Here is a 25,868-nt window from a genome sequence, read left to right on the forward strand (position 1 = left end):
ACGCTTCTCTTCTCCGCAATTGTAGACTTGTCTTTTTTTGTCAACGATATTGCATGTTGATATAGTTACAGTTATTGTTTAAGGACGTTTGTATCATCTCATTTTAATATTTTCATATTTTCATTAATGAAATTAACACTACTTTGAGTTTGAAGAATTATGATTAATTTATCTTTTGCCCATATTTGTCCCCTTACCTGCAACACTATAGTCTTCAGCCGTCTTTATGTGACTCAGATCAGGGGCTGATGGGATGTTATGAAGCTTAAACTTTTCATTCATGTTCCTTATCACTGAAGAGAGGTTAGAGGAGGACTTATCCACAGATATCAGGAAGTCTTGCACATCTGGGTGGATTTGGCCATCTTTTATAGTTCCCCATTCCTAGAGAAAAAGTTTGATTAACATCATGGGTCGGTTCTGATAGTTCAGTAGTCCCAGTCTGTAGTATACCGCATTCTAATGACTTAACTTATGTTCATAAATGCTATACTTTGCTATTCAATTGTCAGAAATTTGATGTTGAAATTGTACATTGGTATTTATGGGGGGGGAGGGTTCTTGAAAGCATTTTTTTTAGTTTGTATAGGTAAGACGAGTCTTTAATATTTTCCAGTTTTCAAGGAAGAGAAGACTGAAATTCTAAAAGTGTGTATATTGTAAAAGTTCTCCAGTACACCAGCATATAGATGCAATGTGATTTCATTGACCCTTTAAAACTGTCCTTTTTTCAATAAATAGCCAAAAATGTAATAAAAAAAATAAATAAAAAGATTTACTATAATTATTGTGCTTTAATATAATTATAGTGCGACTTATTCATGTAAAAAATGATTTATTCCAAATATACTTTTTTTATATAAGCCTATGGTTCAACGAAAAATTTCACCAATGGATTTAGATATACTATGCAGGCCAATTTCCCAGCATCATTCAACAAATTCATGGAATCATATCATACCTCTTGTGACTTAAGGGCTTGGTTCATGCCTTGAAAAAGAAACTCCAAACTGTGCAGGACACTTGTCTCTGAGCAGTCAAGCATTTCAAAATTCACCTCCTGCAGAGAATGACATAAGACAATCAGATGACTGATAGATGATACCAAACAGGGCCAGTTACACAACAAAAAAAAACTAACAAACTCCCCACACTGACCTGCGTTATGTTTGTAGTTGATATGGCCTTGTCTGTAATTCTTGTGAAAAACAAACACTGCCCGGTAAGAGCCTGCAATCAGTGAATAGTAACCCAGTTCATTGTTTTTCTCCTTAGCAACATGCACATATAGTTACTTTGTCACTCGCAATTTAGGACATGCTGTCCATCCAAAGCTACTTAAACTGCATTAATTGCAGGGAAAGTCCCACTGGAATAACTTGTCTTTCTGACTGATCTTGCTGTGCCTGTATACATACTTTATACTGTATATCACACATAATAAAAATATAAATAAATCTTACTAATCCCAAACATTTAAATTTTATATATGTATATATATATATAGGGCTGTCAAAATGAACACGTTTGGGGTCAGTAAGATTTATGTTAAAATAAATTTTATCAAAACTAAAGTAAAAACTTACAAAAAAACAGAAAACTTCCAGCTAATTTGGATTTGCTCTGCAAGTAGTCTGGCAAAGAGCCCATTCAAGCCCATATCTAATCTGTCGAAATCCGGCACCAATCAGAAACAATGCGGCAGGCTTTAAACGATGATGACAGTGCAGTGACGGTGAAGCAGATTAGTACATTACAAAGATGGATGCCGCCGTGGAACATCTCTCATTCGAATCAGCTATCGCGATTTAAACTTTTCCTTTTCGTTAAAACCCGAGCAAAGAACAACACTCGGCTTCCAGATGTGGATTACACCGATTACTTTAATGAGGAGGATGGGGAGTGTGATCATGTAGTGCTAACACCATACAGCAGCTCTGAATCTGGATTTTCTGTGCTTATTTCCTCACACTAGATCTGATAGTCATGTAAATAATTGTAAATACATAACTAGCGTAACTATGCTCAAGTCTGAAAATGTTCTAACACATCTGAAATAAATAAAGTTTGTGAGACATAATTTTCCAAAGACTCATCAATATTAATTTATTTTCAAAATATTGCAAATCACGTTCTAATCGCAATTCAAATGCCTTACAACAGGGGCAAATGCGATCAATGCTTCATGTTTTCTGTTCGACCTTCAATCCGAGATGTTTCAGTCTATCTGAGATGCTATTAGGGTTTACAAATTTTGCACAAATGTTGGAGTGGCGGTGGACACCAGCTATTATCATATTTATTTTACAACAATGGCAAAAGTCGTCAGAAGCCATTGCAACATCTTCCTCAAAATCACAAACAGAGAATTGCTGTCAGAGTCTCAGATGTTTCTCCGTTGCGCTGCATGTCATCTCCATCGCTCTGATTGGTTTTAGGGTTATCCAATTGCGCATAGAGGCATTTGAGCGACTTCCGTTGGTGACACACCTTTGGAAAAGGTTTATCTATGAAGCTTTGCCAGACCATAACCCAGTTACTACTGAGAATGGTTTTAACCAGGCTAGTAAAAACTGTAATACTGAGACATTATTACAATTTAAAATATCTGTTTTGCATTTTAATGCATTGTATACATTACACCTTTGATCAATTTAATGTGTTTTTGCTGAATAAAAGTATACATTTCTTTAAAATAAACATTGCACAGACCTGAATGGTAGTTAGGGCTTTTTTAAAAGAGTAACAGTAATGTCAATGCATACCTTAGCCCTTGATATACAAATGCTAATAATTAAGAACGTTACATTGCATTTCAAGTTATTTAAAGCAACAGTTATTAATTAACTACAATATACAAGTGTTTTTGTACCTCACTAGTGCCTGTTGTGATAAGCAGTTTCTTCTGTCCCGTGGCTAAATTTAAGGTATCACTTAAAGAAGGTCCCTATAGAGAAATACACATAGGTATTAACTTGTTAGTATCATGGTGGGCAGATGCTTAAATTATATTTCAAAGCCACTATTAAGTTGTGTGTTTTACCGATACTGCGACTTGGTAGAAGAACATTAGACTCTTTGAACCATTGGCTGAGAAGAATTTCTCAATCATGTAGAACTGTAGAATACACATACACAAATTTATGCATGGCAACCACATATTCTGTGATTTTGAGCATGTCAATAGTGTCATATTTTACACACCTTATCATCAGAGATGATAGCCTCCTCGACTTCCATGTCCCCCAGGCTGATCATCTCTGCAATGATTGAGATGAGGTACCTGTATCGGCCATCAAGAGCTGCTCTGCGCTCATCTTTGATTATTTTGACCTGTTTAGCATTCTCTTTCTGGGCTTCATTCATCAGCATCCCAGAGCGCTTCCCGGACACCTGAGAAAGAAGGAAAAGTCAAATCAGCTTACGTGCAAACTACAGATATTTGATACATATAGGGCTTTTGCACCAGAGGAATGTTTTCACAGTTCCTATAACTAACAGCGTAGTCCGTGCAGGAACTGGGAACATTTTAGTTATATTAGGGATTCCTGTAGCTCTCCTGTAGTTTTCCTGTAGCTCAACCAGTAGAGCATGGCGCTAGCAACGTCAACGTCATGGGTTCGATTCCCAGGGAAAGCAAGAACTGACAATAATGTAAAAATGTGTACCTTGAATGCAATGTAAGTCGCTTTGGATAAAAGCGTCTGCCAAATGCATAAATGTAAATGGATTCAATTCAATTAGCTCCTACTTCAGAGTTGGGTCTAACCCAGCACAAAAGAAACTTTCAGTGACTTAAGTGTACATTGATTGGCATACAGAAAGCTAATAAAGGTGCACTATGTAACTTTTCCATCTGCTGGTTCCCTATTCAAAACAAAGGCATTGTTTGATAACACCACATTTGAGCGCAGCATCTTGGGACATGTGGTCTTCACCTCATAGCTGATGGAAAAGAATCAGGATAGGACTCCGAAAGAAGTCGTGTTCATGGATGCGATTATTAACGTTACTGTAGTATGAAGCAGAGCCTGACAAAATGTTGTGGGAGCTGAGTGAGTCTGCTGGCACAATTGTTAATGAGACAAGCGCGACACACGCCTCGCAAGTAGCGGGACTTTTATCATGCCACAGTCGCCGGCGCCATTTCCGCTTTTCTGGTCATGAGTATAAGGTTATGCAGCTTTGTTTATCATATTAAAGACATTTGAGTGTGTTAAAAAATTATGTTACTTAGTGCGTTCACTCGGCGGATGCTATAACACGTTGCACACTGCAGTAAGAGTAAAGCGCTTCTGCAAAATAAAAACACAGGGTAACGCAGATATGAAAGAGATTTTCTGACGATTTACAAATAGTTGGAAACATTTGGGATATTGTAAGAACTCAACTGAATAAAATATACAACACTGGCCTAGTGGTTTTTGGATATTTAACTAACAAAATGTTCCCATAGTGCACCTTTAAATGATGTCACTGTCACCAGGCTTACATCCTTTAGAGTTCATTCTCTTTGTGCGAAAATGTCTGGAAAATGTCCCTAGAGGAAAATGTAGTTCTCGGGACCTGTTGGCTAGTTCCTATTATAATTGACCTCCAATAACTACCTGGTGCAAAAGCCCCTGTTAACAGTTAAATTTAACTGAAAAAATAAAATAATTATTAATAACCTTTGTTGATGGGCAAAGGTCTATAAAAAATGGCAGACTATACATCCCATCCCAATAGAAAATAAAATAATAAAATAAAGAGATTTACTCACAGCAGTGCTGACTGTGGGTGACATAGGAGTTGGAGTTTGATTTATGTTTTTTTCCATTTGCCCTCCAATTCTTCGATGTCTGCCGCCACCTATATTAAATAATATGGTAATACTTTACAATAAGGTGCTATTAGTTAAAGGGTTAGTTCACCCAAAAATGTTAATTCTGTCATCAATTACTCATCCTCATGTCGTTCCCAGCCCGTAAGACATAAATTAAGTAATTTATTAGATGAAATCCAAGAGCTCTCTGACCCTCCATAGACAGCTATTTAATTAACACTTTCAAAGTCCCGAAAGGTAGTAATTCATTTTTTTTTAAATAGTCCATGTGACTCCAGTGGTTCAACCATAATTTTATAAAGTGACGAGAATACTTTTTGTGTGCAAAAAACAAACCAAAATAACAACTTTATTCAACAAATTCTTCACGTCTGGGTCAGTCTCCTATGCTATTGACTTAGTAAAAACAGTACAGTGGTTCCAAATTTTGTCAGAGTTATGTGTGAAGCTGACACAGGACTGACCAACGTAAACTGCATATAAGACTTTCACAGACGTGAAGAAATTACTGAATAAAGTTATTATTTTTGTTTGTTTCTTGCGCACAAAATTTATTCTCGTCACTCCATAAAATTAAGGTTGAACCACTGGAGTCACATGGACTATTTTAACTGTTTAAAGGCTTAGTTCACCCAAAAATAAAAACTCTGTCATTAATTACTTACCCTCATGCCGTTCGACACCCGTAAGACCTCCGTTCATCTTCGGAACACAAATTAAGATATTTTTGTTGATATCCGACGTCTCAGAAAGGCCTTCATTGACACCAATGTCATTTCCTTTCTCAAGACCCATAAAGGCACTAAAGACCTCACAAAGCCCATCTTACTACAGTGGGCTCTACAATCATTTTATAAAACGACGAGAATTGTTTTTGTGTGACATATATAGTAATGGGCCGATTTCAAAACAAAGTTTCAAACCGTTATGAATCAGCGTATTGATTGATGATTCGGATCGCATGTCAAACTGTCAAACTGCTGAAATCACATGACATTGGCGATCTGAATTCTGAATCGATACGCTGATTCATAACTGTTTGAATCTTTGTTTTGAAATCAGCCCATCACTATATATGTCGTTAATACGTTTTTTTTGTGCACAAAAACTATCCTCGTCGCTTCATAAAATTGTTGTAGAGCCTTTGTATTGTAGAGAGATACTGTAGTGAGATGGGCTTTGTAACGACATCTTTAGTGCCTTTTATGGGTCTTGACGAAATGGCATTGGTGTCAAAAAAGGCCTTTCTGAGCCGTCGGATTACAACAAAAATATCTTAATTTGTGTTCCGAAGATGAACGGAGGTCTTACGGGTGTCGAACGACATTAGAGTAAGTAATTATTGACAGGATTTTCATTTTTGGGTGAACTAACCCTTTAAGGATGAGAAATGAATGACAGAATTTTTGGGTGAACTAGCCCTTTAACGTTAGTTAATGCGTTACTAACATTAACTTGCAATAAGCAATACATTTGTTAACTTTAGTTAATAAAAATACAGCTGTTCATTGTACTTGTTAGCTAATGTCCATTCAATAATATTAACAGATTTTAATAATTTATTAGTATTTTGAAAATAAATATAGATTAACATAAGTATTTTATTGCTAGTTAATATTAATATCGTTAGTTAACTGATGTTAACAACTGAAACCTTATTGTAAAATGTTAACAATAATATAAACAATACTAAGAATCCTACATATAAAGACAGGTCAGTTTAAAATATCTGTCTGTTCATCTCACACACAAACACTATCATACCTGTTTTTATGGTGGTTAGAGGTGGTTTTACTTCCAGATGTGAGGACGGGAGTGGGTTTGGAGTCGACATAGTGCTTTCCTCCCCAAATCTGGAGCTCTGTTTCTCTTCCATGGATAGGCCAGGCACTTCTGACCCAGAATCTACTGTTCCTTGCTCTGTGCCTTTCGTATCCGTAGGGACAGAGAGATCATTTTTTGACATTTTTTCTTCGTTTTCTCTTCCTATGTGTTAAAAGTCAGGAAATTCAAATTAATCATCATTCATCATTCAAGGACACTTTTACACTGCAGTATGTAAATATGAATGGAATCCCTTACTAAACGAAAATATATTGCAGTATATTGGAAAATATCATGCAATGCATTAGGCAATACCAATATATTCACATACATGGGATTTAATATTTATATTTTCCAATATATAGCAATATATTGAACGCGGCAATTATTTCTATATTTTGCAATATATTACATGAATATATAATATATTTTATAATGCCATCAATTCCATATATTTACAATATATTAAAATATATTTCAAGTAATATATAGATATAAGGGATCATTTACGTCCTATGCATTGCAAACCTATTTAACGTTACTAGTTACAGTTAACATTAATGTCTTTGTTTAAATTTAGGACCGTTTGTCAGCTGGAGTTAGACTTAACGGACATAACGAACATTCAGTGTTAACCAGTGGCACTTTTTGGGAGTCATGCCATACACGAAAACTACATTGTTTGCTATTAATTTAGGAAAACTGTAGAATACTAAGGTCAGGAAAGCTGAAAAGCTAAAGCTAACGTTACGCCACGTTTGGTGGTTTGAAAGCTCTTGGTCAGTTGCAAATGGATGCAAGTTAATTATATGGGAATTTTGGGGATTTCTGGTAGTTAGCCTTGACAGGCCAAAATAATAACAGGGGAAATTAAATATATTATCAATAAATCCTTTGTTATAACATTAAATAGTATTACCTTGTCGCAAAATAGCTTCTTAGTATCTTAAAGTTAGACGGTGTGGCTGCGTCCAACGATTAAACAAGCGAAAGTTAAACAAGTTATTTTTGTACTATTAGTTTGATTAATTAACTTTAAAGTTAAAATTAAACACATATTTAGAATAAATAACCATATTATTTCCCTTTTGTTGCTAATTTGGAGCACTCACCTTGCCTGCGGGTCGTCAAATCTGTGAGAAGAACAAACTGCCTGAGGCAAAGTTTATTGTTACTATAGTAACTGACGCACGAGCAAGAGAGTGAGACTTGCAAATAGAAGATAGAAAAACATGATCTGTTTGAAGGAACATTTCATTATTATATTAAATAATGAATTATTTATTATAGTAATACATTATGCGTCATTTTTCCTCAATTAAAAACAATATGATGAATAAACTGACATTTAGTGAATGCAATCATGTTTCATAAGACATTGACCTCTTAAATTGGGATTTTGAACGCACTGAACTATATAAATGACCTTTATATAAATCAGTGTTTGAACGTTACCATTTTTGGGGCATTGTATATATTTTATATTCACTTACATGTAGCCTACGGAAAGTTACATTTTGATTAACAGGCTCAAAAGAGAACTGTGGTGAGAGAAACTTAACGTGCATTATGGCATAATATTCGCAAAAAAAAAAAAAAAAAAAAAAAAAAAATATATATATATATATATATATATATATATATAGGTATTTTCAAAACAAAACATAATTTTGACAATTTGAGAAAAATGAATCCTTTCTGACATTGGAATAGCAAATGCGGTGTCAAATAAAATTACAGTCTCTAAGTGCCTACTTACACACACACACACACACACACACACACACACAGTGATTCAGTTGCGGCGCGTCGCGTGCAGTGAAGGTGAACTACGTCATGTCACAGCTGTACTGAGAAGCGCTCAGACACGTTGCGCTGCTGTGGAAGAGCTGAACGGGAACTGCCGCTGGTTAACTGGATAATCTCTAATACGAGCTACATATTGTTAATTTGTGGGAATATCTAACCAAAAATAATGCTTTAGAATGAATCCACTGTTAAGCATGAGGGTTACGAAGCCATCTCTGTTTTCTGAATTTGGAATCGTCTGCTTCGTGCTGATAAGTGCGGTGTGGTGCTCCGTTTCTGAGAGGAAAGGTGAGTGAAGTTTTAACTTTAACTGTCACTAAAAACGCCTTAGGTTTAACTGATTTATCTTTCCTTTTCTACACAAACATAACGTCTTTTAAAACACATGAGAGGAAAATAAGACATTAGATGCATAATTTTAGTCAAGTGTGTCCACACTTTTGACTTTTGATATAAACAAACTCTAGATAGATAGAATTATATTATGTTTCAGATCAATAGTTTACGTACAATGTATAAAATATGATTAAAATCGAATGATCTGAAAATTATTAACACTGTAAACCCAAATAGGTTGGTTAAACTCAATATGATTGAGGCAATCAGTTGCCTCACTTTTTTTTTAAATTAAGAAATTTAAAGTTTAAGTAAGCATACCTTGAAGATTTTATTTTGCAGTCATACTTTTTAATTGCTTTGAACTTGAAATATTTGAGTAAGCTAATTTGTATATTTAACTTAAAAATATCATGTAATCTAATTTTTAGTGGAAACTTGACTAGCTTTAACATGCTAATTCAATAAATGCCACCTTGTTAATTGGTAGCATTGGCATAACACTTGCTGAATGAGGACAGCAATATAATACATTTAACATATGTATGTTCTCAAACTAAGCTCATGCTCCACTTATCACATGATGGTAACCAACCCCCCCCCCCCCCCCCCCGCAACATAACAGAAACACTTCTAAACCAGCATAACAAAACAATAAACACTACTAAATCTCCCACTTAATGTTAATCTTGCACAATAATAATAATAATACACTTAATTTTGGCATTTACTGTCCCTTTTGAGTGTCAAGGCAAACCATGCTGGGAAATAGAAATCCCAGCCCTGTTTCGGTTAAATTTAAGTTAGTCTAAATTAAAAGAAACAAGCTCATAAACCTTGAAATGTGTCGAAATTTTGCAAATTCAAAAGAAAAATAAAGTTCCAAGTACTCATTAAATGGATTTGTTTGAACTAATTTGTTTTATTTCGTGTTGGCTCCACTCAACCCAATTCATTATTTTGAGCGTTAGGCTTTACAGTGGAGAATAGAGAGCTTTGGTGACATTATTAATCATCTGTACGACACTAACTGAAGGTTTGTTTTTAACCCCAACAAGTGACCCCCCCTTTTTTTAATGTTGCTAAAAGTGTAATGAAGGTAATTACAGCTAATTTAAAAATACTTGATGAACTTTTGAGACTGGTGACCACAGGATAAGGGCCAAGAGTTCAACACCAGCAGATGGTATCGCTAGACAGCTGCCCCACTGAGTGGGGTCTGGGCCCTCTGTTTGTGGTCCAGTCTCTCTACCCGAACAGACTGTGTTTAACATGCTGTTTGAGGTTTCTTGCCAGTTGAGAAATTAACAGCAGATGGGGGGCTACCAACACTATCCCAGAGCAGACTAGGCAAAAACTGGACTTGATTCTGCATTGAAAAGTATAAAATGGACAGATTTGTCTCTAAATACACACTTATGAAGGAAGTCAAATTGTTGTTATTTGATAAGCAAGCACACCTCTCATACACAAAAGAGTGGTTGCGTGATATCCAGGGCATTGTGATCATACCTTCTGCAAAGAATCTAATGACGTAGACGGTACAACTCGATTAACAGATTTCAATTTAACAATTTACAGACAGCAGGGGAATTACTGAATAACTGAATGTTGGGTAACAACATTGGATCATTGAATTGAAATGCAGCTATTATGCAGGCTTGTGCTACTGTCTGAAGAAAAGCTGTGTTCATGAATATATTTTCATTTTTTTACTTCCTGTTATCTGTCCTTTTGCATTATTTCTTGCATTTCAATATACGGATAGATACTAACTTCACTCATTTTAACTTTGCCCCATGTAATTCATGGCCTAATGACAAGAATTATGTTTTTCTAGGAAACTTTGTATTAAATCACAAGATATAACAATTAATTTGTCTTATTATTCACAACAACATCTTAGAAAAGTCACATTATTGTGGCTTTAGCAGTATTGCAATTAAATCCTTCAATCACACAGAAAGTGTTCATGCACATTTTATAATGAATCATATCAAATGAATGTGACAGTCCTACTTTCAAGAAAACTCTAGAAAGAAAATTCATATTCAAACCCTTTTGGTTGACTATCCCTTTAAAGGTGAAGTGTGTAATTTAAATAAAAGAGTCTCTCCTGTCCCAGGAAAGACTTTCTCCTGAGAAGTGCAAACAGTTTCATGCTATCAAAACATAGCTCTGTTTGTTTAAGCATCCCGATCAGCTCTATGGACATTAACATTGGCTCCACCAGTGTTGTGAGTTTGAGGCTGGACTATCTGTTTTCAGACCAATGGCAGTGTTTGAGAAGGCAGTCATTATTTCTTGCGAGTCTTTTTCGTTAAATCACACACCTAGCCTTTTAATGACCTGTCAATTTAGGGGCGGAAAGCCTTCTAGCGTTGGCCCGTGGTATGCATGTATCAGCATAACCTGTCTCAGGGGCAACTAATACTGTGTTTCATTCCCATAGCACGTGGCAGAAAAAAAGAGAAAAATAGGTTGTTGGAATTTTATTTGAAGAGGAATTGAACAGCACCCATTCACGTGAATCATGGATTTGGGTTTGTGTAGGTGTGGATTACTGGTCCAAGATTAATCTGAAGACTTCCTTTTAAATGTTCATGCAACAAAGCTAGACATTGTGGAAGGGTTACTCTGTCACTATCTGATCTTGCATTTGAGCACAGAGGATTTCATCATTCACAGTCGGTGGCATGCAGAGTCAGGCCCAGAGTTTGACAAATTATGTCACAACATTAATTTGGCACTGTTTTCGGGAGACAATTAGGCCAGAAACATTTGGTCAAACAAAAATCAGATGCATATTTCATACTGAACACATGATGAATAACATAAAACTGGTTCCATTGAAAAATAAAAGGAAGTTTCCTTTCAGGAACCAAAAATAATCATGATTAATCTCAATTGTTATTTATACATTTTTGTACTTAAAGCGATAGGTCACCCAAAAAGGACATTTCTGTCATCATTTACTCACCCTCACGTTGTTCCAAACCTGTATGAATTTATTTCTCCTGCTGAACACAAAAGAAGATATTTAGAAGAATGTTGGAAACCAAACAGTTGATGATGGACAATATATATAAGGCAATGGGCTTCATCCTCTGTTTGGTTACCTAACTTAAAAAAACCTTAAAGGGATACTTCACTGCCTTTTCATATTAAACTATGTTATTCCCTTAACTTAAACGAGTTGATACATACCTCTCTCGTCTCAGTGCGTGCACTTAATTGCTCTGATGCGCGGTGACGATCTGATAGCATTTAGCTTAGCCCACTAAGCCCAGTTCATTCACTATGGAACCAAACAGAGATCAAGTTAGAAGCGACCAAACACCTCCATCTTTTCCCTATTTAAATACAGTTACACGATTAGTTGAACGATCAAGTATGGTGACAAAATAAAACGTGGCGCGTTTCTAATCGGATTAAAAAGGAGAACTATAATGTATGGCGGAATAGCACTTCTGAGAGTACTTTGGCTCGGTGCAGTAAAATGTCCCGGCCGAAACATCTTCCCTCACATCTCCCTATTGACAGAAATGAGAGAGTGAGGGGGAGGCGTGAGGAAAGATGTTTCAGCCGGGACTTTTTACTGCGCCGAGCCGAAGTACTCTCAGAAGTGCTAATCCGCCATACATTATAGTTCTCCTTTTTAATCCGATTAGAGAAGTACCACGTTTTATTTTGTCACCATACTTGATCGTTCAACTAATCGTGTAACTGTATTTAAATAGGGAAAAGATGGAGGTGTTTGGTACTTCTAACTTGATCTCCGTTTGGTACCATAGCGAATGAACTGGGCTTAGTGGGCTAAGCTAAATGCTATCAGATGATCACCGCGCGTCAGAGCGATTAAGAGCACGCACTGAGACGAGAGAGGTATGTAACAACTCATTTTAGTTAGGGAATAACATAGTTTAATATGAAAAAGCGGTGAAGTAACCCTTTAAGTTACCTTAAAAAACTAAGTTACCTTAACTTCTTTTGTGTTCAGCAGAAGAAAGAAACTCATACAGGTTTGCATCTGACACATACAATATGAGCTGGTATAAATACATGGTATCTGAATAAACATCCCTCTCTTAGTCCACATCCATGCGTTAATCACTAAAGATATTTGTGTCCTCTTTCTACCCAGCGTTCAGTGCTGTAATTTGGTCTAGACATCACTATTTGATCTAAATCTAATTGTCTTAAAACTCTAAATATCCAGGGTCACTATGACCACTGTTATTAACTAAAGACTAGAACAACTCTTCTGTTCTCCTACAGCATCTGACCACCAGCTTCAAGGCTAAATTGAATGGAAAGTAAAGTAATCAATGTAAATGAACACATAACTGCAATCTATTATTGTTAAACATGTCAAAAAAAATGTTGTCATCCATTTGAACCTCATATTTCATTGATCTGCTAAGTGGTATGAAACGTTTCATTGATTCTCGTTTAAAATATGAGGGAAAAATCAATTATAGTCTGTGAGATGCCCTTATATTTAGTCAATTATGTGTCTTTATAGGTAGAGGTTATCTGTGGCCAACATTATCGGGCTTGTTTCAGAAGTAACTCGTTTCTAAAAAGATGATGCAAAACTAAACACTGTTAATGAAAAATAAGGGAAATTACAAATAGATTTAGTTTTTTTTACTACTGTACATTTTTTTTAAAGAATTTTCATTCAGCAAGGATGCATTAAAAGTGGCACTGAAGTCAAATTTACATTGAAATCAGCATAAGAATGATTTCTAAAGGATCATGTGATGCTGAAGACTGCACTGTAAAAAAAGGCAAATTTTGAAATTTTTGAGTACAATCAACTTGGATTTTTAAGTTATTTCAACTTAAATTATGTTAAACTGACTTAAAAATGAGTTACATCTTGTATAACAAATAAAAACAAGTTTAACATTTCTTAACTTATTTTGATGAGTTAAAACAATGTAAAAACATATGTTGTCATAACTTATTGAACAGATCATTTTTTTACAGTGTGGAGTAATGATGCTGAAAATTCAGCTTTGCATCACATACGTTATTTTAAAATACATCACAAGAGAATTCATTTCAAATTGTAACAATGTTTCACAATATTACTTTTTTACTGCATTTTTTCTAAATTATAAAAATAAACAAAATCTAGTCTTGATGAGAGAATTCTTTCAAAACCAACCCTTAAAAAGGACCGAATAATGCCTACTGGACATTGATGTTCCTATTGAAAGATTTGTTTTATTTATGAGACAAGCAGCCATCATTAAACTTCAAGAACAGTCGGATTATGTGTTGTTATAATTTGCAGACGTCGATAAACCAAGGCCATAGCCTTGAGGATTCACGCAAGCGTGTTTATTTTGAAAACAGCAGCCCATAAAGATCAAGCTCAAATCATGAGGCTTGTTGAGGAGAGGTGTGCTGTTACTTTTCTGAGCATTTCAAGTTTTGCACTGAAAAACAGCAAAGAATAAATTTTGTAAGACTTTATTTTAAGGGTCCACTTTAGACATTCTACTAACTATAAGTAACTTTTCAACTACATGTCAACTAGCCCTCATTAGAGTATTAGTAGACTGTTAGGTTAGGGTTCAGGTTAGTAGAATGAGCTAGGGACGTTTACACTACATCATTTTCAACCAAAACCGGAAAACTTTGTATGCGTCTTGGCCGTGTATTTACACAACAGCGTTTAGGGGGCCTCAAAATGCTAACTTTTGAAAATGACTTTGAATACAATACTGTTGTCTCATTGTACATTAAAAATGTGAATTTGTGAAAATGGTGACGCACATGCAAATTACGTGTTTAGTCTACAGGCACGTAGTGTAACATCGCCAACTACTGGCCTTGAATGAATAATTCGGCTTTTTTAGCATTTAGCTTGTTTTGTTTTTATGTGATTTTTTATGTGTATATTGTATAACATTAGTGTTTTTGGGGATTTTTCAGCACATTGGTCAACTACCCGTTTTTTAAAATTGTGCTTTATAAATAAATTACCTTACCTTTTTTAAATCAAGACAACAATACACTAAAAACAGAATGGTTTTCTGAACAGAAATGACAATCTACTAACACACTAATGTTCCATTTAGTAATGTAGTGGACCATCGCAATTAAGTGTTACCCTACATTTCAATAATTAATGTTTTCTTCAGCAAAATATTTTAATATACTAAAATGCATGTCTCATGTTGTTTACCAAATGCAGTGATCATACCATGTTTTTACTTTTGCAGTCAGCAAATTGTCCCACAAAGAGCCAAATTCATACAATGGTTGAAATTTGATGGAGAGGTCAACAATGGACAATATGTTGCTTATTTGATTTAGACAGACTGTTGTTTTATAAAAAAGCACACTGCTATGGAGTGAGACGTCTCTGTTTCACTCTGTAAATTGTATTTACTACAATTCAGTTAGACGGTATTTTATCCACATGTCTCTCATTTAGGGTGACTACCGTGCTCTCTATTGCACAGTAAAGAAAAAGAGAAGATGTAAAAAGCACAATCATGTGAAACTGCTAATCTCAAATTGAAAACCATTTGCCTTTCAAGAATTTTTAAACATTAATTGGTACTGTATAAATCACTGTTACTGTTAAGTCATTGCATCAGATCACGTGTCTTAAAATCGGTAAAACGTGTGAAAGACTGTAGCCTCAACATTGTACCTTTTTGAAGGTACAAAAAAGGTCAGAATCAGTCAACATTGTTTAACTTTCGTCACTAACTACAGATCAACCAATTGAAAATCATTACATTACTAATACTATATGTATTAGTAATGTAATGATTTTCAATGGGTTGGTAAATTTAAATAAATAGATAAATTTAAGATATGTGAAAATTCTGCTTTCCAGGCTAACTCATCTGAATTAGCAGAGCACATGTTCCAACGCATAAATACGATTTCCCTTTAGGTGTATTCCTGGAAAGACTTTCAGATGGAAAACAGGATGCGTTATGACAAACCCTGTTGACTTTTTGTGGTCTTGTGGATCAATACTTTTTGCAACAGTGCAAACTTACTCTACAAACAGTCGATTCAGTTCTCTGCCCACAATCAAACTTAGTCATCAAAAGGACATCCAGATACACTGTCATCTGTAAGAAAACAAATGCATTTAGTTTCCAAACTCTAAACAAAATAACTATATATATACAATAAATGCAACTATGCAATTATGACATTACCTACTGGAATTACGGTTGATTGTTTTGTCCTAAATGCAAAAGCGTACCATGCGTGACTCCCTTAAAGGCATTACTTTTTTTTTTTTTTAAATCAAGTTTAATATTTCCACACAAAAAAATCCATCTAAGTGATTTAGCGTGCTTATATACCAGAAGCATCAGATTTTTAAAAGTAAAATAGTAGCATTATATTTAATAACAGTGCATGGCCTATTACTAAAAAGGTAACAAAGGAAATACATCATCTGAATGTTTTACCTTCAAACCAGTTACATGGGATAGTCATCCAAAGTCCTGTCACCCAAAGCATATACAATAAAAACAGTGAGAAAATGAGGCATAAGAAAAAGAAAAATAGAGCAAAGAAAGCCGTAGGTAACAAAGGAAGTATGGGAAAGCATGGGAACTATCGCATGACCTTGTAAAAAATAAATGATATGCCTTGACAGCCTTGAGAAGATGATCCCAGATTATCTCGTAATTAATCTATCATCATTTCTACCCTGTGCATCCATGTACTTAAGCAGATAAGCCATGCGTGAGAGAAGTTTATGAAGAAAGCAAGAAAATAGTTCTCATATTTTATGTAAACCTTTATACTTTTTTCAGGATTCTTTGATGAATAGAAAGTACAAAAGAGCAGCATTTATTTGAAATAAAAATCTTTTGTACAATGTGTTGACTATCACTTTCGGGAAATTTGATGCATCCATGCTCAATAAAAGGATGCAATCTTTTTTAGCGGAAGTGTACGTTTTGGGGCAGGCGGTTTTGTTTCTGTCATATGCTGCAGGTATTGTTCCAAAGGAAATGACAGGTTGATTTATTACTTTGCATTACTGCACTTCTCAAGTCTTGTGATTCTTTGCACTGATGGAGTCTCGATAACCCTTGTGCATGCTTTGCATCAGTTGCAAAAGATAAAACAGTTGAGTTCATCATCGTTCTGTTGTTCCAGATGGTTTGATGTGACGTAAAGAGGGAGTTAAGATGTTCCTCCATGAATATTTTTTTCAAGGAGCAACCTGTTGAGTCACATCCCCTGGTTCGGGCTCAAGCCTGAGGCGCCGCTGCTTAACAGCCGCCCGTAGAAAACAGCTGCAAGTTTTGCAATCTCTCTCTTTAGACAATCTCACGTTTAAGGGGCTAGTGAAGAGATAGCTAAGGGTTAAAACCTGAACTTAATCTTTAGTTGAAATCTGCCCTAGAGCAGATAATAAAGCCAGTGCCATTTTGTTTTTTGACAACTAACTAATGTCATAACACTGATGAATTTAGACATGCTAGATTTTCAGAAAGTAATTTATGCAAGAGGTGCATGCATGTCTCAACAATGATCGTTGGCCCTGACCATTTCACATTTCACAAAACAGCTTCACAGGTAGGACTGTTGCCTGTCAAAAATTCAAATTTTGCAAAAGTGGAAATATACTTTATGTATATTATATCATTATATCATGCTGTAACGAAGAATAAAAAAAAGTTTTAAGACAGAATGAGTCAAATATGCATCCCAATTTCAAAGTTACAAAAAACACACACTAGATCTGTTCCAAAACCTAGTGAGCTGCCAGTCTGTCTACTGTCTACATAGACAGCTGTCTTCAAAGACCATATTGAAACAGACCCCCGTAGGTGATTAAGCTGGAACACACTATTGGCTGCAACTCAAAAATATCACTCCCTGTGCATGGGAGACTGGACTTACTATTGATTCCCATAGTTTATTAAACTAACTACAGACACTCACCTAAAGGATTATTAGGAACACCATATACTGTGTTTGACCCCCTTTCGCCTTCAGAACTGCCTTAATTCTACGTGGCATTGATTCACCAAGGTGCTGAAAGCATTCTTTAGAAATGTTGGCCCATATTGATAGGATAGCATCTTGCAGTTGATGGAGATTTGTGGGATGCACATCCAGGGCACGAAGCTCCCGTTCCACCACATCCCAAAGATGCTCTATTGGGTTGAGATCTGGTCACTGTGGGGGCCATTTTAGTTCAGTGAAGTCATTGGCATGTTCAAGAAACCAATTTGAAATTATTCAAGCTTTGTGACATGGTGCATTATCCTGCTGGAAGTAGCCATCAGAGGATGGGTACATGGTGGTCATAAAGGGATGGACATGGTCAGAAACAATGCTCATGGCATTTAAACCATGCTCAATTGGCACTAAGGGGCCTAAAGTGTGCCAAGAAAACCCCACACCATTACACCACCACCACCAGCCTGCATAGTAGAAACAAGGCATGATGGATCCATATTCTAATTCTGTTTACGCCAAATTCTGACTCTACCATCTGAATGTCTCAACAGAAATTGAGACTCATCAAACCAGGCAACATTTTTCCAGCCTTCAATTGTCCAATTTTGGTGAGCTTGTGCAAATTGTAGCCTCTTTTTCCTATTTGTAGTGTTGATGAGTGGTACCCGGTGGGGTCTTCTGCTATTGTAGCCCATCCGCCTCAAGGTTGTGCGTGTTGTGGCTTCACAAATGCTTTGCTGCATACCTCGGTTGTAACGAGTGGTTATGTCAGTCAAAGTTGCTCTTCTATCAGCTTGAAACAGTCGGCCCATTCTCCTCTGACCTCTAGCATCAACAAGGGATTTTCACCCACAGGACTGAATAAATTTCACCGCATACTGAATGTTTTTCCCTTTTCACACCATTCTTTGTAAACCCTAGAAATGGTTGTGAGTGAAAATCCCAGTAACTGAGCAGATTGTGAAATACTCAGTCTGGCACCAACAACCATGCTACGCTCAAAATTGCTTAAATCACCTTTCTTTCCCATTCTGACATTCAGTTTGGAGTTCAGGAGATTGTCTTGACCAGGATCACACCCCTAAATGCACTGAAGCAACTGCCATGTGATTGGTTCATTAGATAAGTGCATTAATGAGAAATTGAACAGGTGTTCCTAATAATCCTTTAGGTGAGTGTATAAAACATAAACACTACTCTTCAAAGGTTTGGGGTCAGTCAATTTTTAATTAAAAAAACAAACCTTTTACTCAGCTGCTTTGAAGGGATAGTTAGGTGTGTATGACATTCTTCTTTCAGACGAATTCAATCAGAATTATATTTAAAAATGTATAATGACAGTGAACCCCAGCACAAAACTCGAAGCCCAAAAAAGTGCATCCATCCATTATAAAAGTGCTCCACACAGCTCTGGGGGTTTAGCCTGACAAGCCAGACCCAAATCAAGATGTTGGGTCTAGGAACTCAATAATGACAGGGCTCAATCCGAGCAAATCTCGGCAAAACTCCGAACACATCATCCCTTCTTAAGAATGATTTCAGTGCCGTTCTTTGTTCTTTTCTCAAAGAAAAGCTTAACTCCAAGTCTTCCAGAGTCGTGGCCAAAGCCGATTCAAAAGGCCGCCGTTCGCCTGCTTCTTTGGTTACAAGTATCAACGCTGAACCTCCGCAACTCTGGCATCATTATGTTAAGCCGCCCACCTATACAAACAATGTGATTGGCCTGACCAGAGTTTGGTTTTTCCAGCTCATAGGTCTACCGAGAGTTGCTAGATTACACTCGCGGCAAATTAAATTTACTGCCACTAGGGTGCTTCTAGATTTCGAGGCTACAGGGGGTTAATAAAGGCCTTCTAAAGATAAATGATGGGTTTTTGTAATAAAGATATCCATATTTAATACACTACAAAGTAAAATATCTAGCTTCTAGCTAGGGCGGCAGTGGCTCAGTGGTTCATGTAGGTTGTCTACAAACCAGAAGGTTGGTGGTTCAATCCCAGGTTCCACCTGACCAAGTGTCGAAGTGTCCATGAGCAAGACACCTAACCCCAGCTGCTCCCGACGAGCTGGATGGCGCCTTACATGGCTGACATTGCCGTCGGTGTGTGAATGTGAGGCAAAATGTAAAGCGCTTTGGATAAAAGCGCTATATAAATGCAGTCCATTTACTTCCAGTGAATCGCTTTCCATGTGGTTTACCCATTTTTGGGTGAACTATCCCATCAAATGATCAAAAGTGACAGTAAAAACTATTTCAATTTGAAATTAATGCTGTTGTTTACCTAAATAATTAAATTAAATTAATTATTGATTTATGAAGGATCATGTGACTGAAGACTGAAGTAATGTGGCTGAAAGTTCAGCTTTGACATCACAGGAATAAATGACATTTAAAATAAAAATATATATATTTTAATATATTTATAATATTGTTTAAAATAGTTGGTAATATTTTGCTTTTGAACATTAATTTCTCCATATATGCTAATACATATTTTATATTTAATAAGTTGTACAAATAAACATTGTAAAATAATTACTGTATGCTCATTGCAAATTGTTTAAGCACAAAAAAGTGCCCCAGGTAATTAAAATGTACGACAAAGAATTCATTACGTGAATGCATTATTAGTAGCCTGACGTGGTCATACTCAATTCTAGTCAGAATATGAGTCTGAAACTGCTCCATTGGGCTGTGATTATGGGGCGTGTTTCAACCGAACCAGGAGAGACATCAATAGGATAGACCAACAACCAATCAGAGCAACGAAGCGACGCATTGTCAAATGTCAACATAGTTAAACTGCACTGTGTTGCCAAGTCCGCGTTTTTCCCCCCGCGGGTTGTTTTCTATGTCCGCGGGTTGAAGCGACTATTATGTGATATATAGACCCATGAGTGCGAATTTTAGCAGGCAACCTTGCCAAAATAACACACATTTTACTCCCCAAACGCCATTTTTCCCCCATGTTTCTGTTCGGGGATAATTACTCCTCTATGGAGCAAGGCCAGACCGAACTGCTCGACCTAAAAAAATTGTGGGCGGGGATAAGTTCGGCTGGCATCCAGGCTACATTATTAGAACACCGCAACATAATTATGTGGCTACTTTCTGGAACAGCCTTCTTGTCAGAGGCATGCCTACATGTGTTCAAGTGATATATAGGTAGGATGCAAACTAGGTTTTTGGAACAGAGTCTATGTCTAAAACTATTTAATTTCCTTTCTATCAATTCCTTGCTTTCACTTTAGACACTTTTGATCCCTTAGGGAAAATAGATGATAATTGAGTTACCAGCACCGACTGGAAATACAATCCTTGTCTTGCACGTGGCAGGCAAGAATTCAACCGGTTCTCAAGCTGAGCAACGCTTGTGTGCAATATTTGAGTCTCACCCTTTGTGAACCACATTCTTGATCACGTAGTTCCCACCCCTAGAATTTGCTCTTCCACTGGAGATGAGACACCTAACGATGACTGCAGGAATTCAACACCTGCATGACAGGAGAAACACAGCAGAGACTAAACAAACACTTGTTTTTGACTATAGCTTTAGATGCACATTGAGTTTTGGAAAGTATCATATTTTCATAAATAGAAGATTGCACTATGTAAAATATGCAAACATGGTAATATGAACTTCTAATGTTCAGGAACTCTGTGGAAATAGTTTAGAGGTGATCAATGAAATATGATCTAGGTTTAGTGTGTTCAGTGCATGAGATGATCTCATGTTACTGCGAGCAATGACAAGGGCTCTAAAGTGTGCATTAGTTTTTTTATAGTAGGCCGTGTTTTAAAGGTATAGTTCACAACAACAACAAAAGAAGCACCCTTGTGTCCTTTCAAACTGGAATGACTTATCTTTTCTTCTGTGGAACACAAACGGAGATATTTTGATACGGAATAGTCTGATATTACAGTTAGTTAAGCTCAGAGCTCCTTGGTGTTGCAAATGATTTTTGGGTTATGTGTCACTGATGACTCAAAACGATTCTACAAATATTGCCACATTAAATAATACTTTTCATTCATTTTCCTTTTAAACATGCATGATGGAAAATCTAGTGATGCACCAATAAAATGAAATTTGACAAGATGATTTTGTTTTCATGCTGAGAACAGACAAATGGCCGATATTAAAAACTATGCAAATTTGTCTAAATAAATGAAAAATAAATACTAAAAACTACAGTCACCTCTATTCCACACACTGTGGGCCCTATTTTAACGATCTAAGCGCATGCTCTGAAGCACACGTCGCAAATCACTTTTGCTAGTTTAACAACGGAAAAAATGATCTACAAGGGTTGTCCCTCGTCTCTTAATGACTCATGGGTGTGTTTTGGGCATAACATGCAATAAACCAATCAGAGTCTCATCTCCCCTTCTCTTTAAAAGTAAGTAACAATAATAATAAAAAATTTAGATATTTAAAATAAATAAATCTAACAACAGTAAGCTTAAATAATACAACATTAAAACAAGTAACAGCAATACAAAAAAAAAAAAAAAATCATCAGGCTAACCACAATTACCCAAACTGTCCCAACCACTTATCCACTCGTCTATCCCTTTCCCATCTATCTCAACCCTACCCACCCTTCCTCCTGAAGACCTTCACTCAAGAACCAATTGTCATATATCATGTGCTAGATGCTGACTGTTGTGTAATTTTTAGGTATGATATGAGGGGTTTCCATGTTTTGTTGAATAAGTTGAGCCTGTCCCTCAGCGTATACCTTTTCCTTTCTAAGTGAAGTGTGTTAGTTAAATCATCTAACCACATCTTTGAGGTAGGTACAGTTGTGCCCTTCCATAGGATGAGGATCAATCTCTTTGCCATTATGAAACAATAAGAGAGAAAACGCTGCTGACATACACTCAATTTCCTGAATGTCTCAGATATTCCAAGAATGATGAGCAGGGGCTCAGGTTTAATTGAAGTGTTTATGACCTCAGACATAATGTTGCATATATCAATCCAGAACACTTGAACCGTTGGGCATAGAGCAAAACAATGGAGAAGTGTTGCTTTGGAAGAGTGGCACTTATCACACATAGATGATACTTCTGGGTATATGTTATGTAATTTCTCCTTTGAGTAATGAAGCCTATGTATAATTTTAAATTGGACAAGACAATGTCTTGCGTTATCTGAACAATTATGTATGTTTTCAAGACTTTCTTCCCATAAGTCATCTGGAATAATTTCACCAAGTTCCTCTTCCCACTTATGCTTATAATTTTCAGTCGATGGGGAGCTTATTAATAAGAGATTGTTATAGATGCGGGATATCAGTTTGTTTTCGTTAGGAGACAATTTCAGACAGTCATCTATTTCAGATTTTGATTCAGTCTCAAATTCTCTTAAGTATTTCCGAACGTAGTCCCTAACTTGTAGGTAACGAAAGAAGTTATTATTCCCCTTTTTTGCTTAATTTGAGTATTTTCTGTCATATGACCTTACCTGAGTATTGATTTGACCTCTGCTTTATTCTTCAGTATGTCAGGGAACCAATAATAAGCTGACTCTGCTGGCACAGCCAGATGACCACTACAGGGCCATGGTGCGGATGTATAGTAACTGCACAATAGTGCTGGAGAACCTGGAGGTAACCAACGTTCAGGAGTACCACGACCTCTCTTTCCTCAGGGTGAGTGACATCAGTTAGATTTAATAAAATAGAAGACTAAATATGCAATTATGAGACTAAATCTTAGACTACTAATTGGTTAAAAGAACAAGGTTACTCCAAAGGGAGTTATATCAGTACTCAATGTTTCTGAACTCCCTGAGAAGCCTCGATTGTAGTCTTGAGTTTCCTTCCAGGAACAAACACTCTTTTACTCAATATTCCTCATAATTCCCACCCATAATAATTTCCGAAAATAGAGGCGGCAGGGCCTGGTTGAGTTAGATAGTAGTGTTGAAACTCATGTTTATGGTAAGCGGCGTGACATCCAAAACACGCTCAAAACACTTGTCCAATCACAACACAGTGGTCCAGCTGACCAATCAGAGCACATTGAGCTTTTCAGAAGGAGGGGTTTTACAGAGACAGGAACTAAACAAAGCATTACTGACAGACTGGGATAAGAGAGGAGCTACAACAATGGAGAATGTGATTTTTAAAAAAAAATTTTTAAATCAAACATGAAAACCCATTCTAGTAAACCCAAGAAATAAAATGAAGACTTTTAAAAAGCGCATAATAGGGTAGAACAAACAAATCAGAGACTTTAAATGGGATTTCAGGGGCCTGACTACAATATTCTTTTTTTCTATACCCACAGAGCATTGAAGAAGTTGGTGGCTACGTTCTAATAGGAATAAACTACGTGGATTTGATACCATTGGAAAACTTACGCCTCATTCGAGGACATTCTCTCTTTGATGGCAAGTACGCCCTTGCTGTGCTGTCAAACTTCCACAGGAATGAGTCTTTACAGAACAACAGCATCACCAGCGGCCTTAGAGAGCTGCGCATGAGAAGCCTCACAGGTAGAAGTACATTTTATTTACTCATTTAGCAGATGCATTTTATACAAAGTGTCTGAGTACAAATGAGAAGCACATTTACGCACGTGCAAGCACCAAAAACGGTTTCTGCCCTAGAGCTGTATGTGAAGTTACATTTTCTATTTACCGTGAACCGTTTTTCCTCTCTTTATCTGGCAGAAATTCTTAAAGGCGGGGTTAAAATAGCCCATAATCCTTTGCTTTGCAATGTGAAGACCATACAGTGGTTGGACATTGTGCAGGAAGACAGTGATGTGGATGTTAAAGGAACTGACCCTCGGTGTAAGTGTTTAAAGTTTTAAAAAATAAACATATTTTACCAATCAAAAGTCTGGGATTTCTGAATGTTTCTGAAAATGAATACCTCAATTCGGCAAGGATGCATTAAATAAATCAGTAAAGACATTTGTAATGTTACAAAAGATTACTTTAGATCTTTCTTTTATCCTGAAAAAATATCATGATTTCCACAAAAATATAAAGCAGCACATCTGTTTTCAACATTGATAATAATAGTAAATGTTTCTTGAGCAGTAAATCATCATATCAGAATGAATTCTGAAGGATCATGTGACTGAAGACTGGAGTAATGATGCTGAAAATACAGCTTTGCATCACATGAATGAATTACAATTTAATATTAAAATAGAATAACTATTATAATTTTAATTTGTAATAATATTTCACAATAATTCTGTTTTTACAGTGTTTTTAATTGAATAAATGCACCCTTGGTGAGCAGAAGAAACTTCTAATGTTAAATGTATATTAAATAAGATCATAAAACAGACACTTTCTTTCATACCTCAGGCATACGATGTGACCCAGCGTGCTTTAATGGATCGTGTTGGGCTCCAGGACCAGAGAACTGCCAGACCTGTAAATTCAGTTGTATATATAATTCTCCAAAAGGCATGTGTGTGAGTGAGCTATGTCCTAACAAAGGCTCTTTGGTCTTCTCTTGTCAGTGACTCGGTTGAACTGTGCTGAGCAGTGCTCGCGGAGGTGCAGGGGTCCCAAACCCATCGACTGCTGCAGTGAACACTGCGCTGCGGGCTGCACTGGACCCCGAGCCACAGACTGTCTGGTGAGTGGTGCGATCTTGCTGTAAAAATTAAATAAAATCTTCATAAAGTTTTCATAAAAGTATCATAAAAGATAAATGTCTAACATTTTAACTCTTTCCCTGCTAGCATTTTTGAAAATGTTGCCAGCCAGCCCTAGCATTTTTGATTATTTTCACAAAAGTTTCACACTTTGTTTTTAACACACTTCCCCATTTTATTCTAGCTTCTTGCATTATTTTTTATCAACTCTTGAATGTGGGTAAGTTTAATTAAAAAAAAGCAACAAAATGAGCAAAATGTTGAGAATTGCACTTTTGCCAAAGGCTATTGGATTAATCAATTATTACAAGACATAACATAGAGCCCATCAACAACCCAAACATTAGGCAATTTTGATGTATATGCTGTTTAATGTCAATGATCGCATTATTTTGATTATGCATCTGCTTACATATGCTTTTTGATTGTTTCTGCTGCTTCTTCACCTGTGTTTTAATGCATAATAGCATCCCC

General features: G+C 36.3%; 2 protein-coding genes across 3 annotated transcripts in view; one reads left to right on the forward strand and one right to left on the reverse strand.

Moving 5' to 3' along the window:
* Positions 1-7,811, reverse strand: part of dnah5l (dynein, axonemal, heavy chain 5 like) — a 49,952-nt gene extending 42,141 nt beyond the window's left edge. The window contains exons 1-9 of the mRNA XM_067434400.1: positions 7,762-7,811; positions 6,590-6,811; positions 4,763-4,851; positions 3,205-3,393; positions 3,044-3,118; positions 2,873-2,947; positions 1,159-1,230; positions 962-1,060; positions 198-384 (exon numbers count right to left, since the gene is read on the reverse strand). Coding sequence (XP_067290501.1) covers positions 198-384; positions 962-1,060; positions 1,159-1,230; positions 2,873-2,947; positions 3,044-3,118; positions 3,205-3,393; positions 4,763-4,851; positions 6,590-6,791 — 988 coding nt within the window. The 5' untranslated portion in view covers positions 6,792-6,811; positions 7,762-7,811. The remainder of the gene's footprint in view (positions 1-197; positions 385-961; positions 1,061-1,158; positions 1,231-2,872; positions 2,948-3,043; positions 3,119-3,204; positions 3,394-4,762; positions 4,852-6,589; positions 6,812-7,761) is intronic.
* A 674-nt stretch (positions 7,812-8,485) lies between these two features.
* Positions 8,486-25,868, forward strand: part of LOC137063328 (epidermal growth factor receptor-like) — a 38,459-nt gene continuing 21,076 nt past the window's right edge. Inside the window, exons 1-6 of one of the 2 annotated variants that reach the window (XR_010901370.1) lie at positions 8,486-8,746; positions 23,271-23,422; positions 24,063-24,270; positions 24,448-24,570; positions 25,099-25,167; positions 25,257-25,375. Coding sequence is in view for 1 of the 2 variants with exons in the window: in XM_067434398.1 (XP_067290499.1) it covers positions 8,635-8,746; positions 23,271-23,422; positions 24,063-24,270; positions 24,448-24,570; positions 25,099-25,167; positions 25,257-25,375 (783 nt within the window). In the remaining variant the exon portion in view is untranslated. The remainder of the gene's footprint in view (positions 8,747-23,270; positions 23,423-24,062; positions 24,271-24,447; positions 24,571-25,098; positions 25,168-25,256; positions 25,376-25,868) is intronic. The other variant, XM_067434398.1, reaches the window with a different exon arrangement.

The sequence above is a fragment of the Pseudorasbora parva genome, chromosome 24, assembly GCF_024679245.1.
Source record: "Pseudorasbora parva isolate DD20220531a chromosome 24, ASM2467924v1, whole genome shotgun sequence".
NCBI lineage: Eukaryota > Metazoa > Chordata > Actinopteri > Cypriniformes > Gobionidae > Pseudorasbora > Pseudorasbora parva.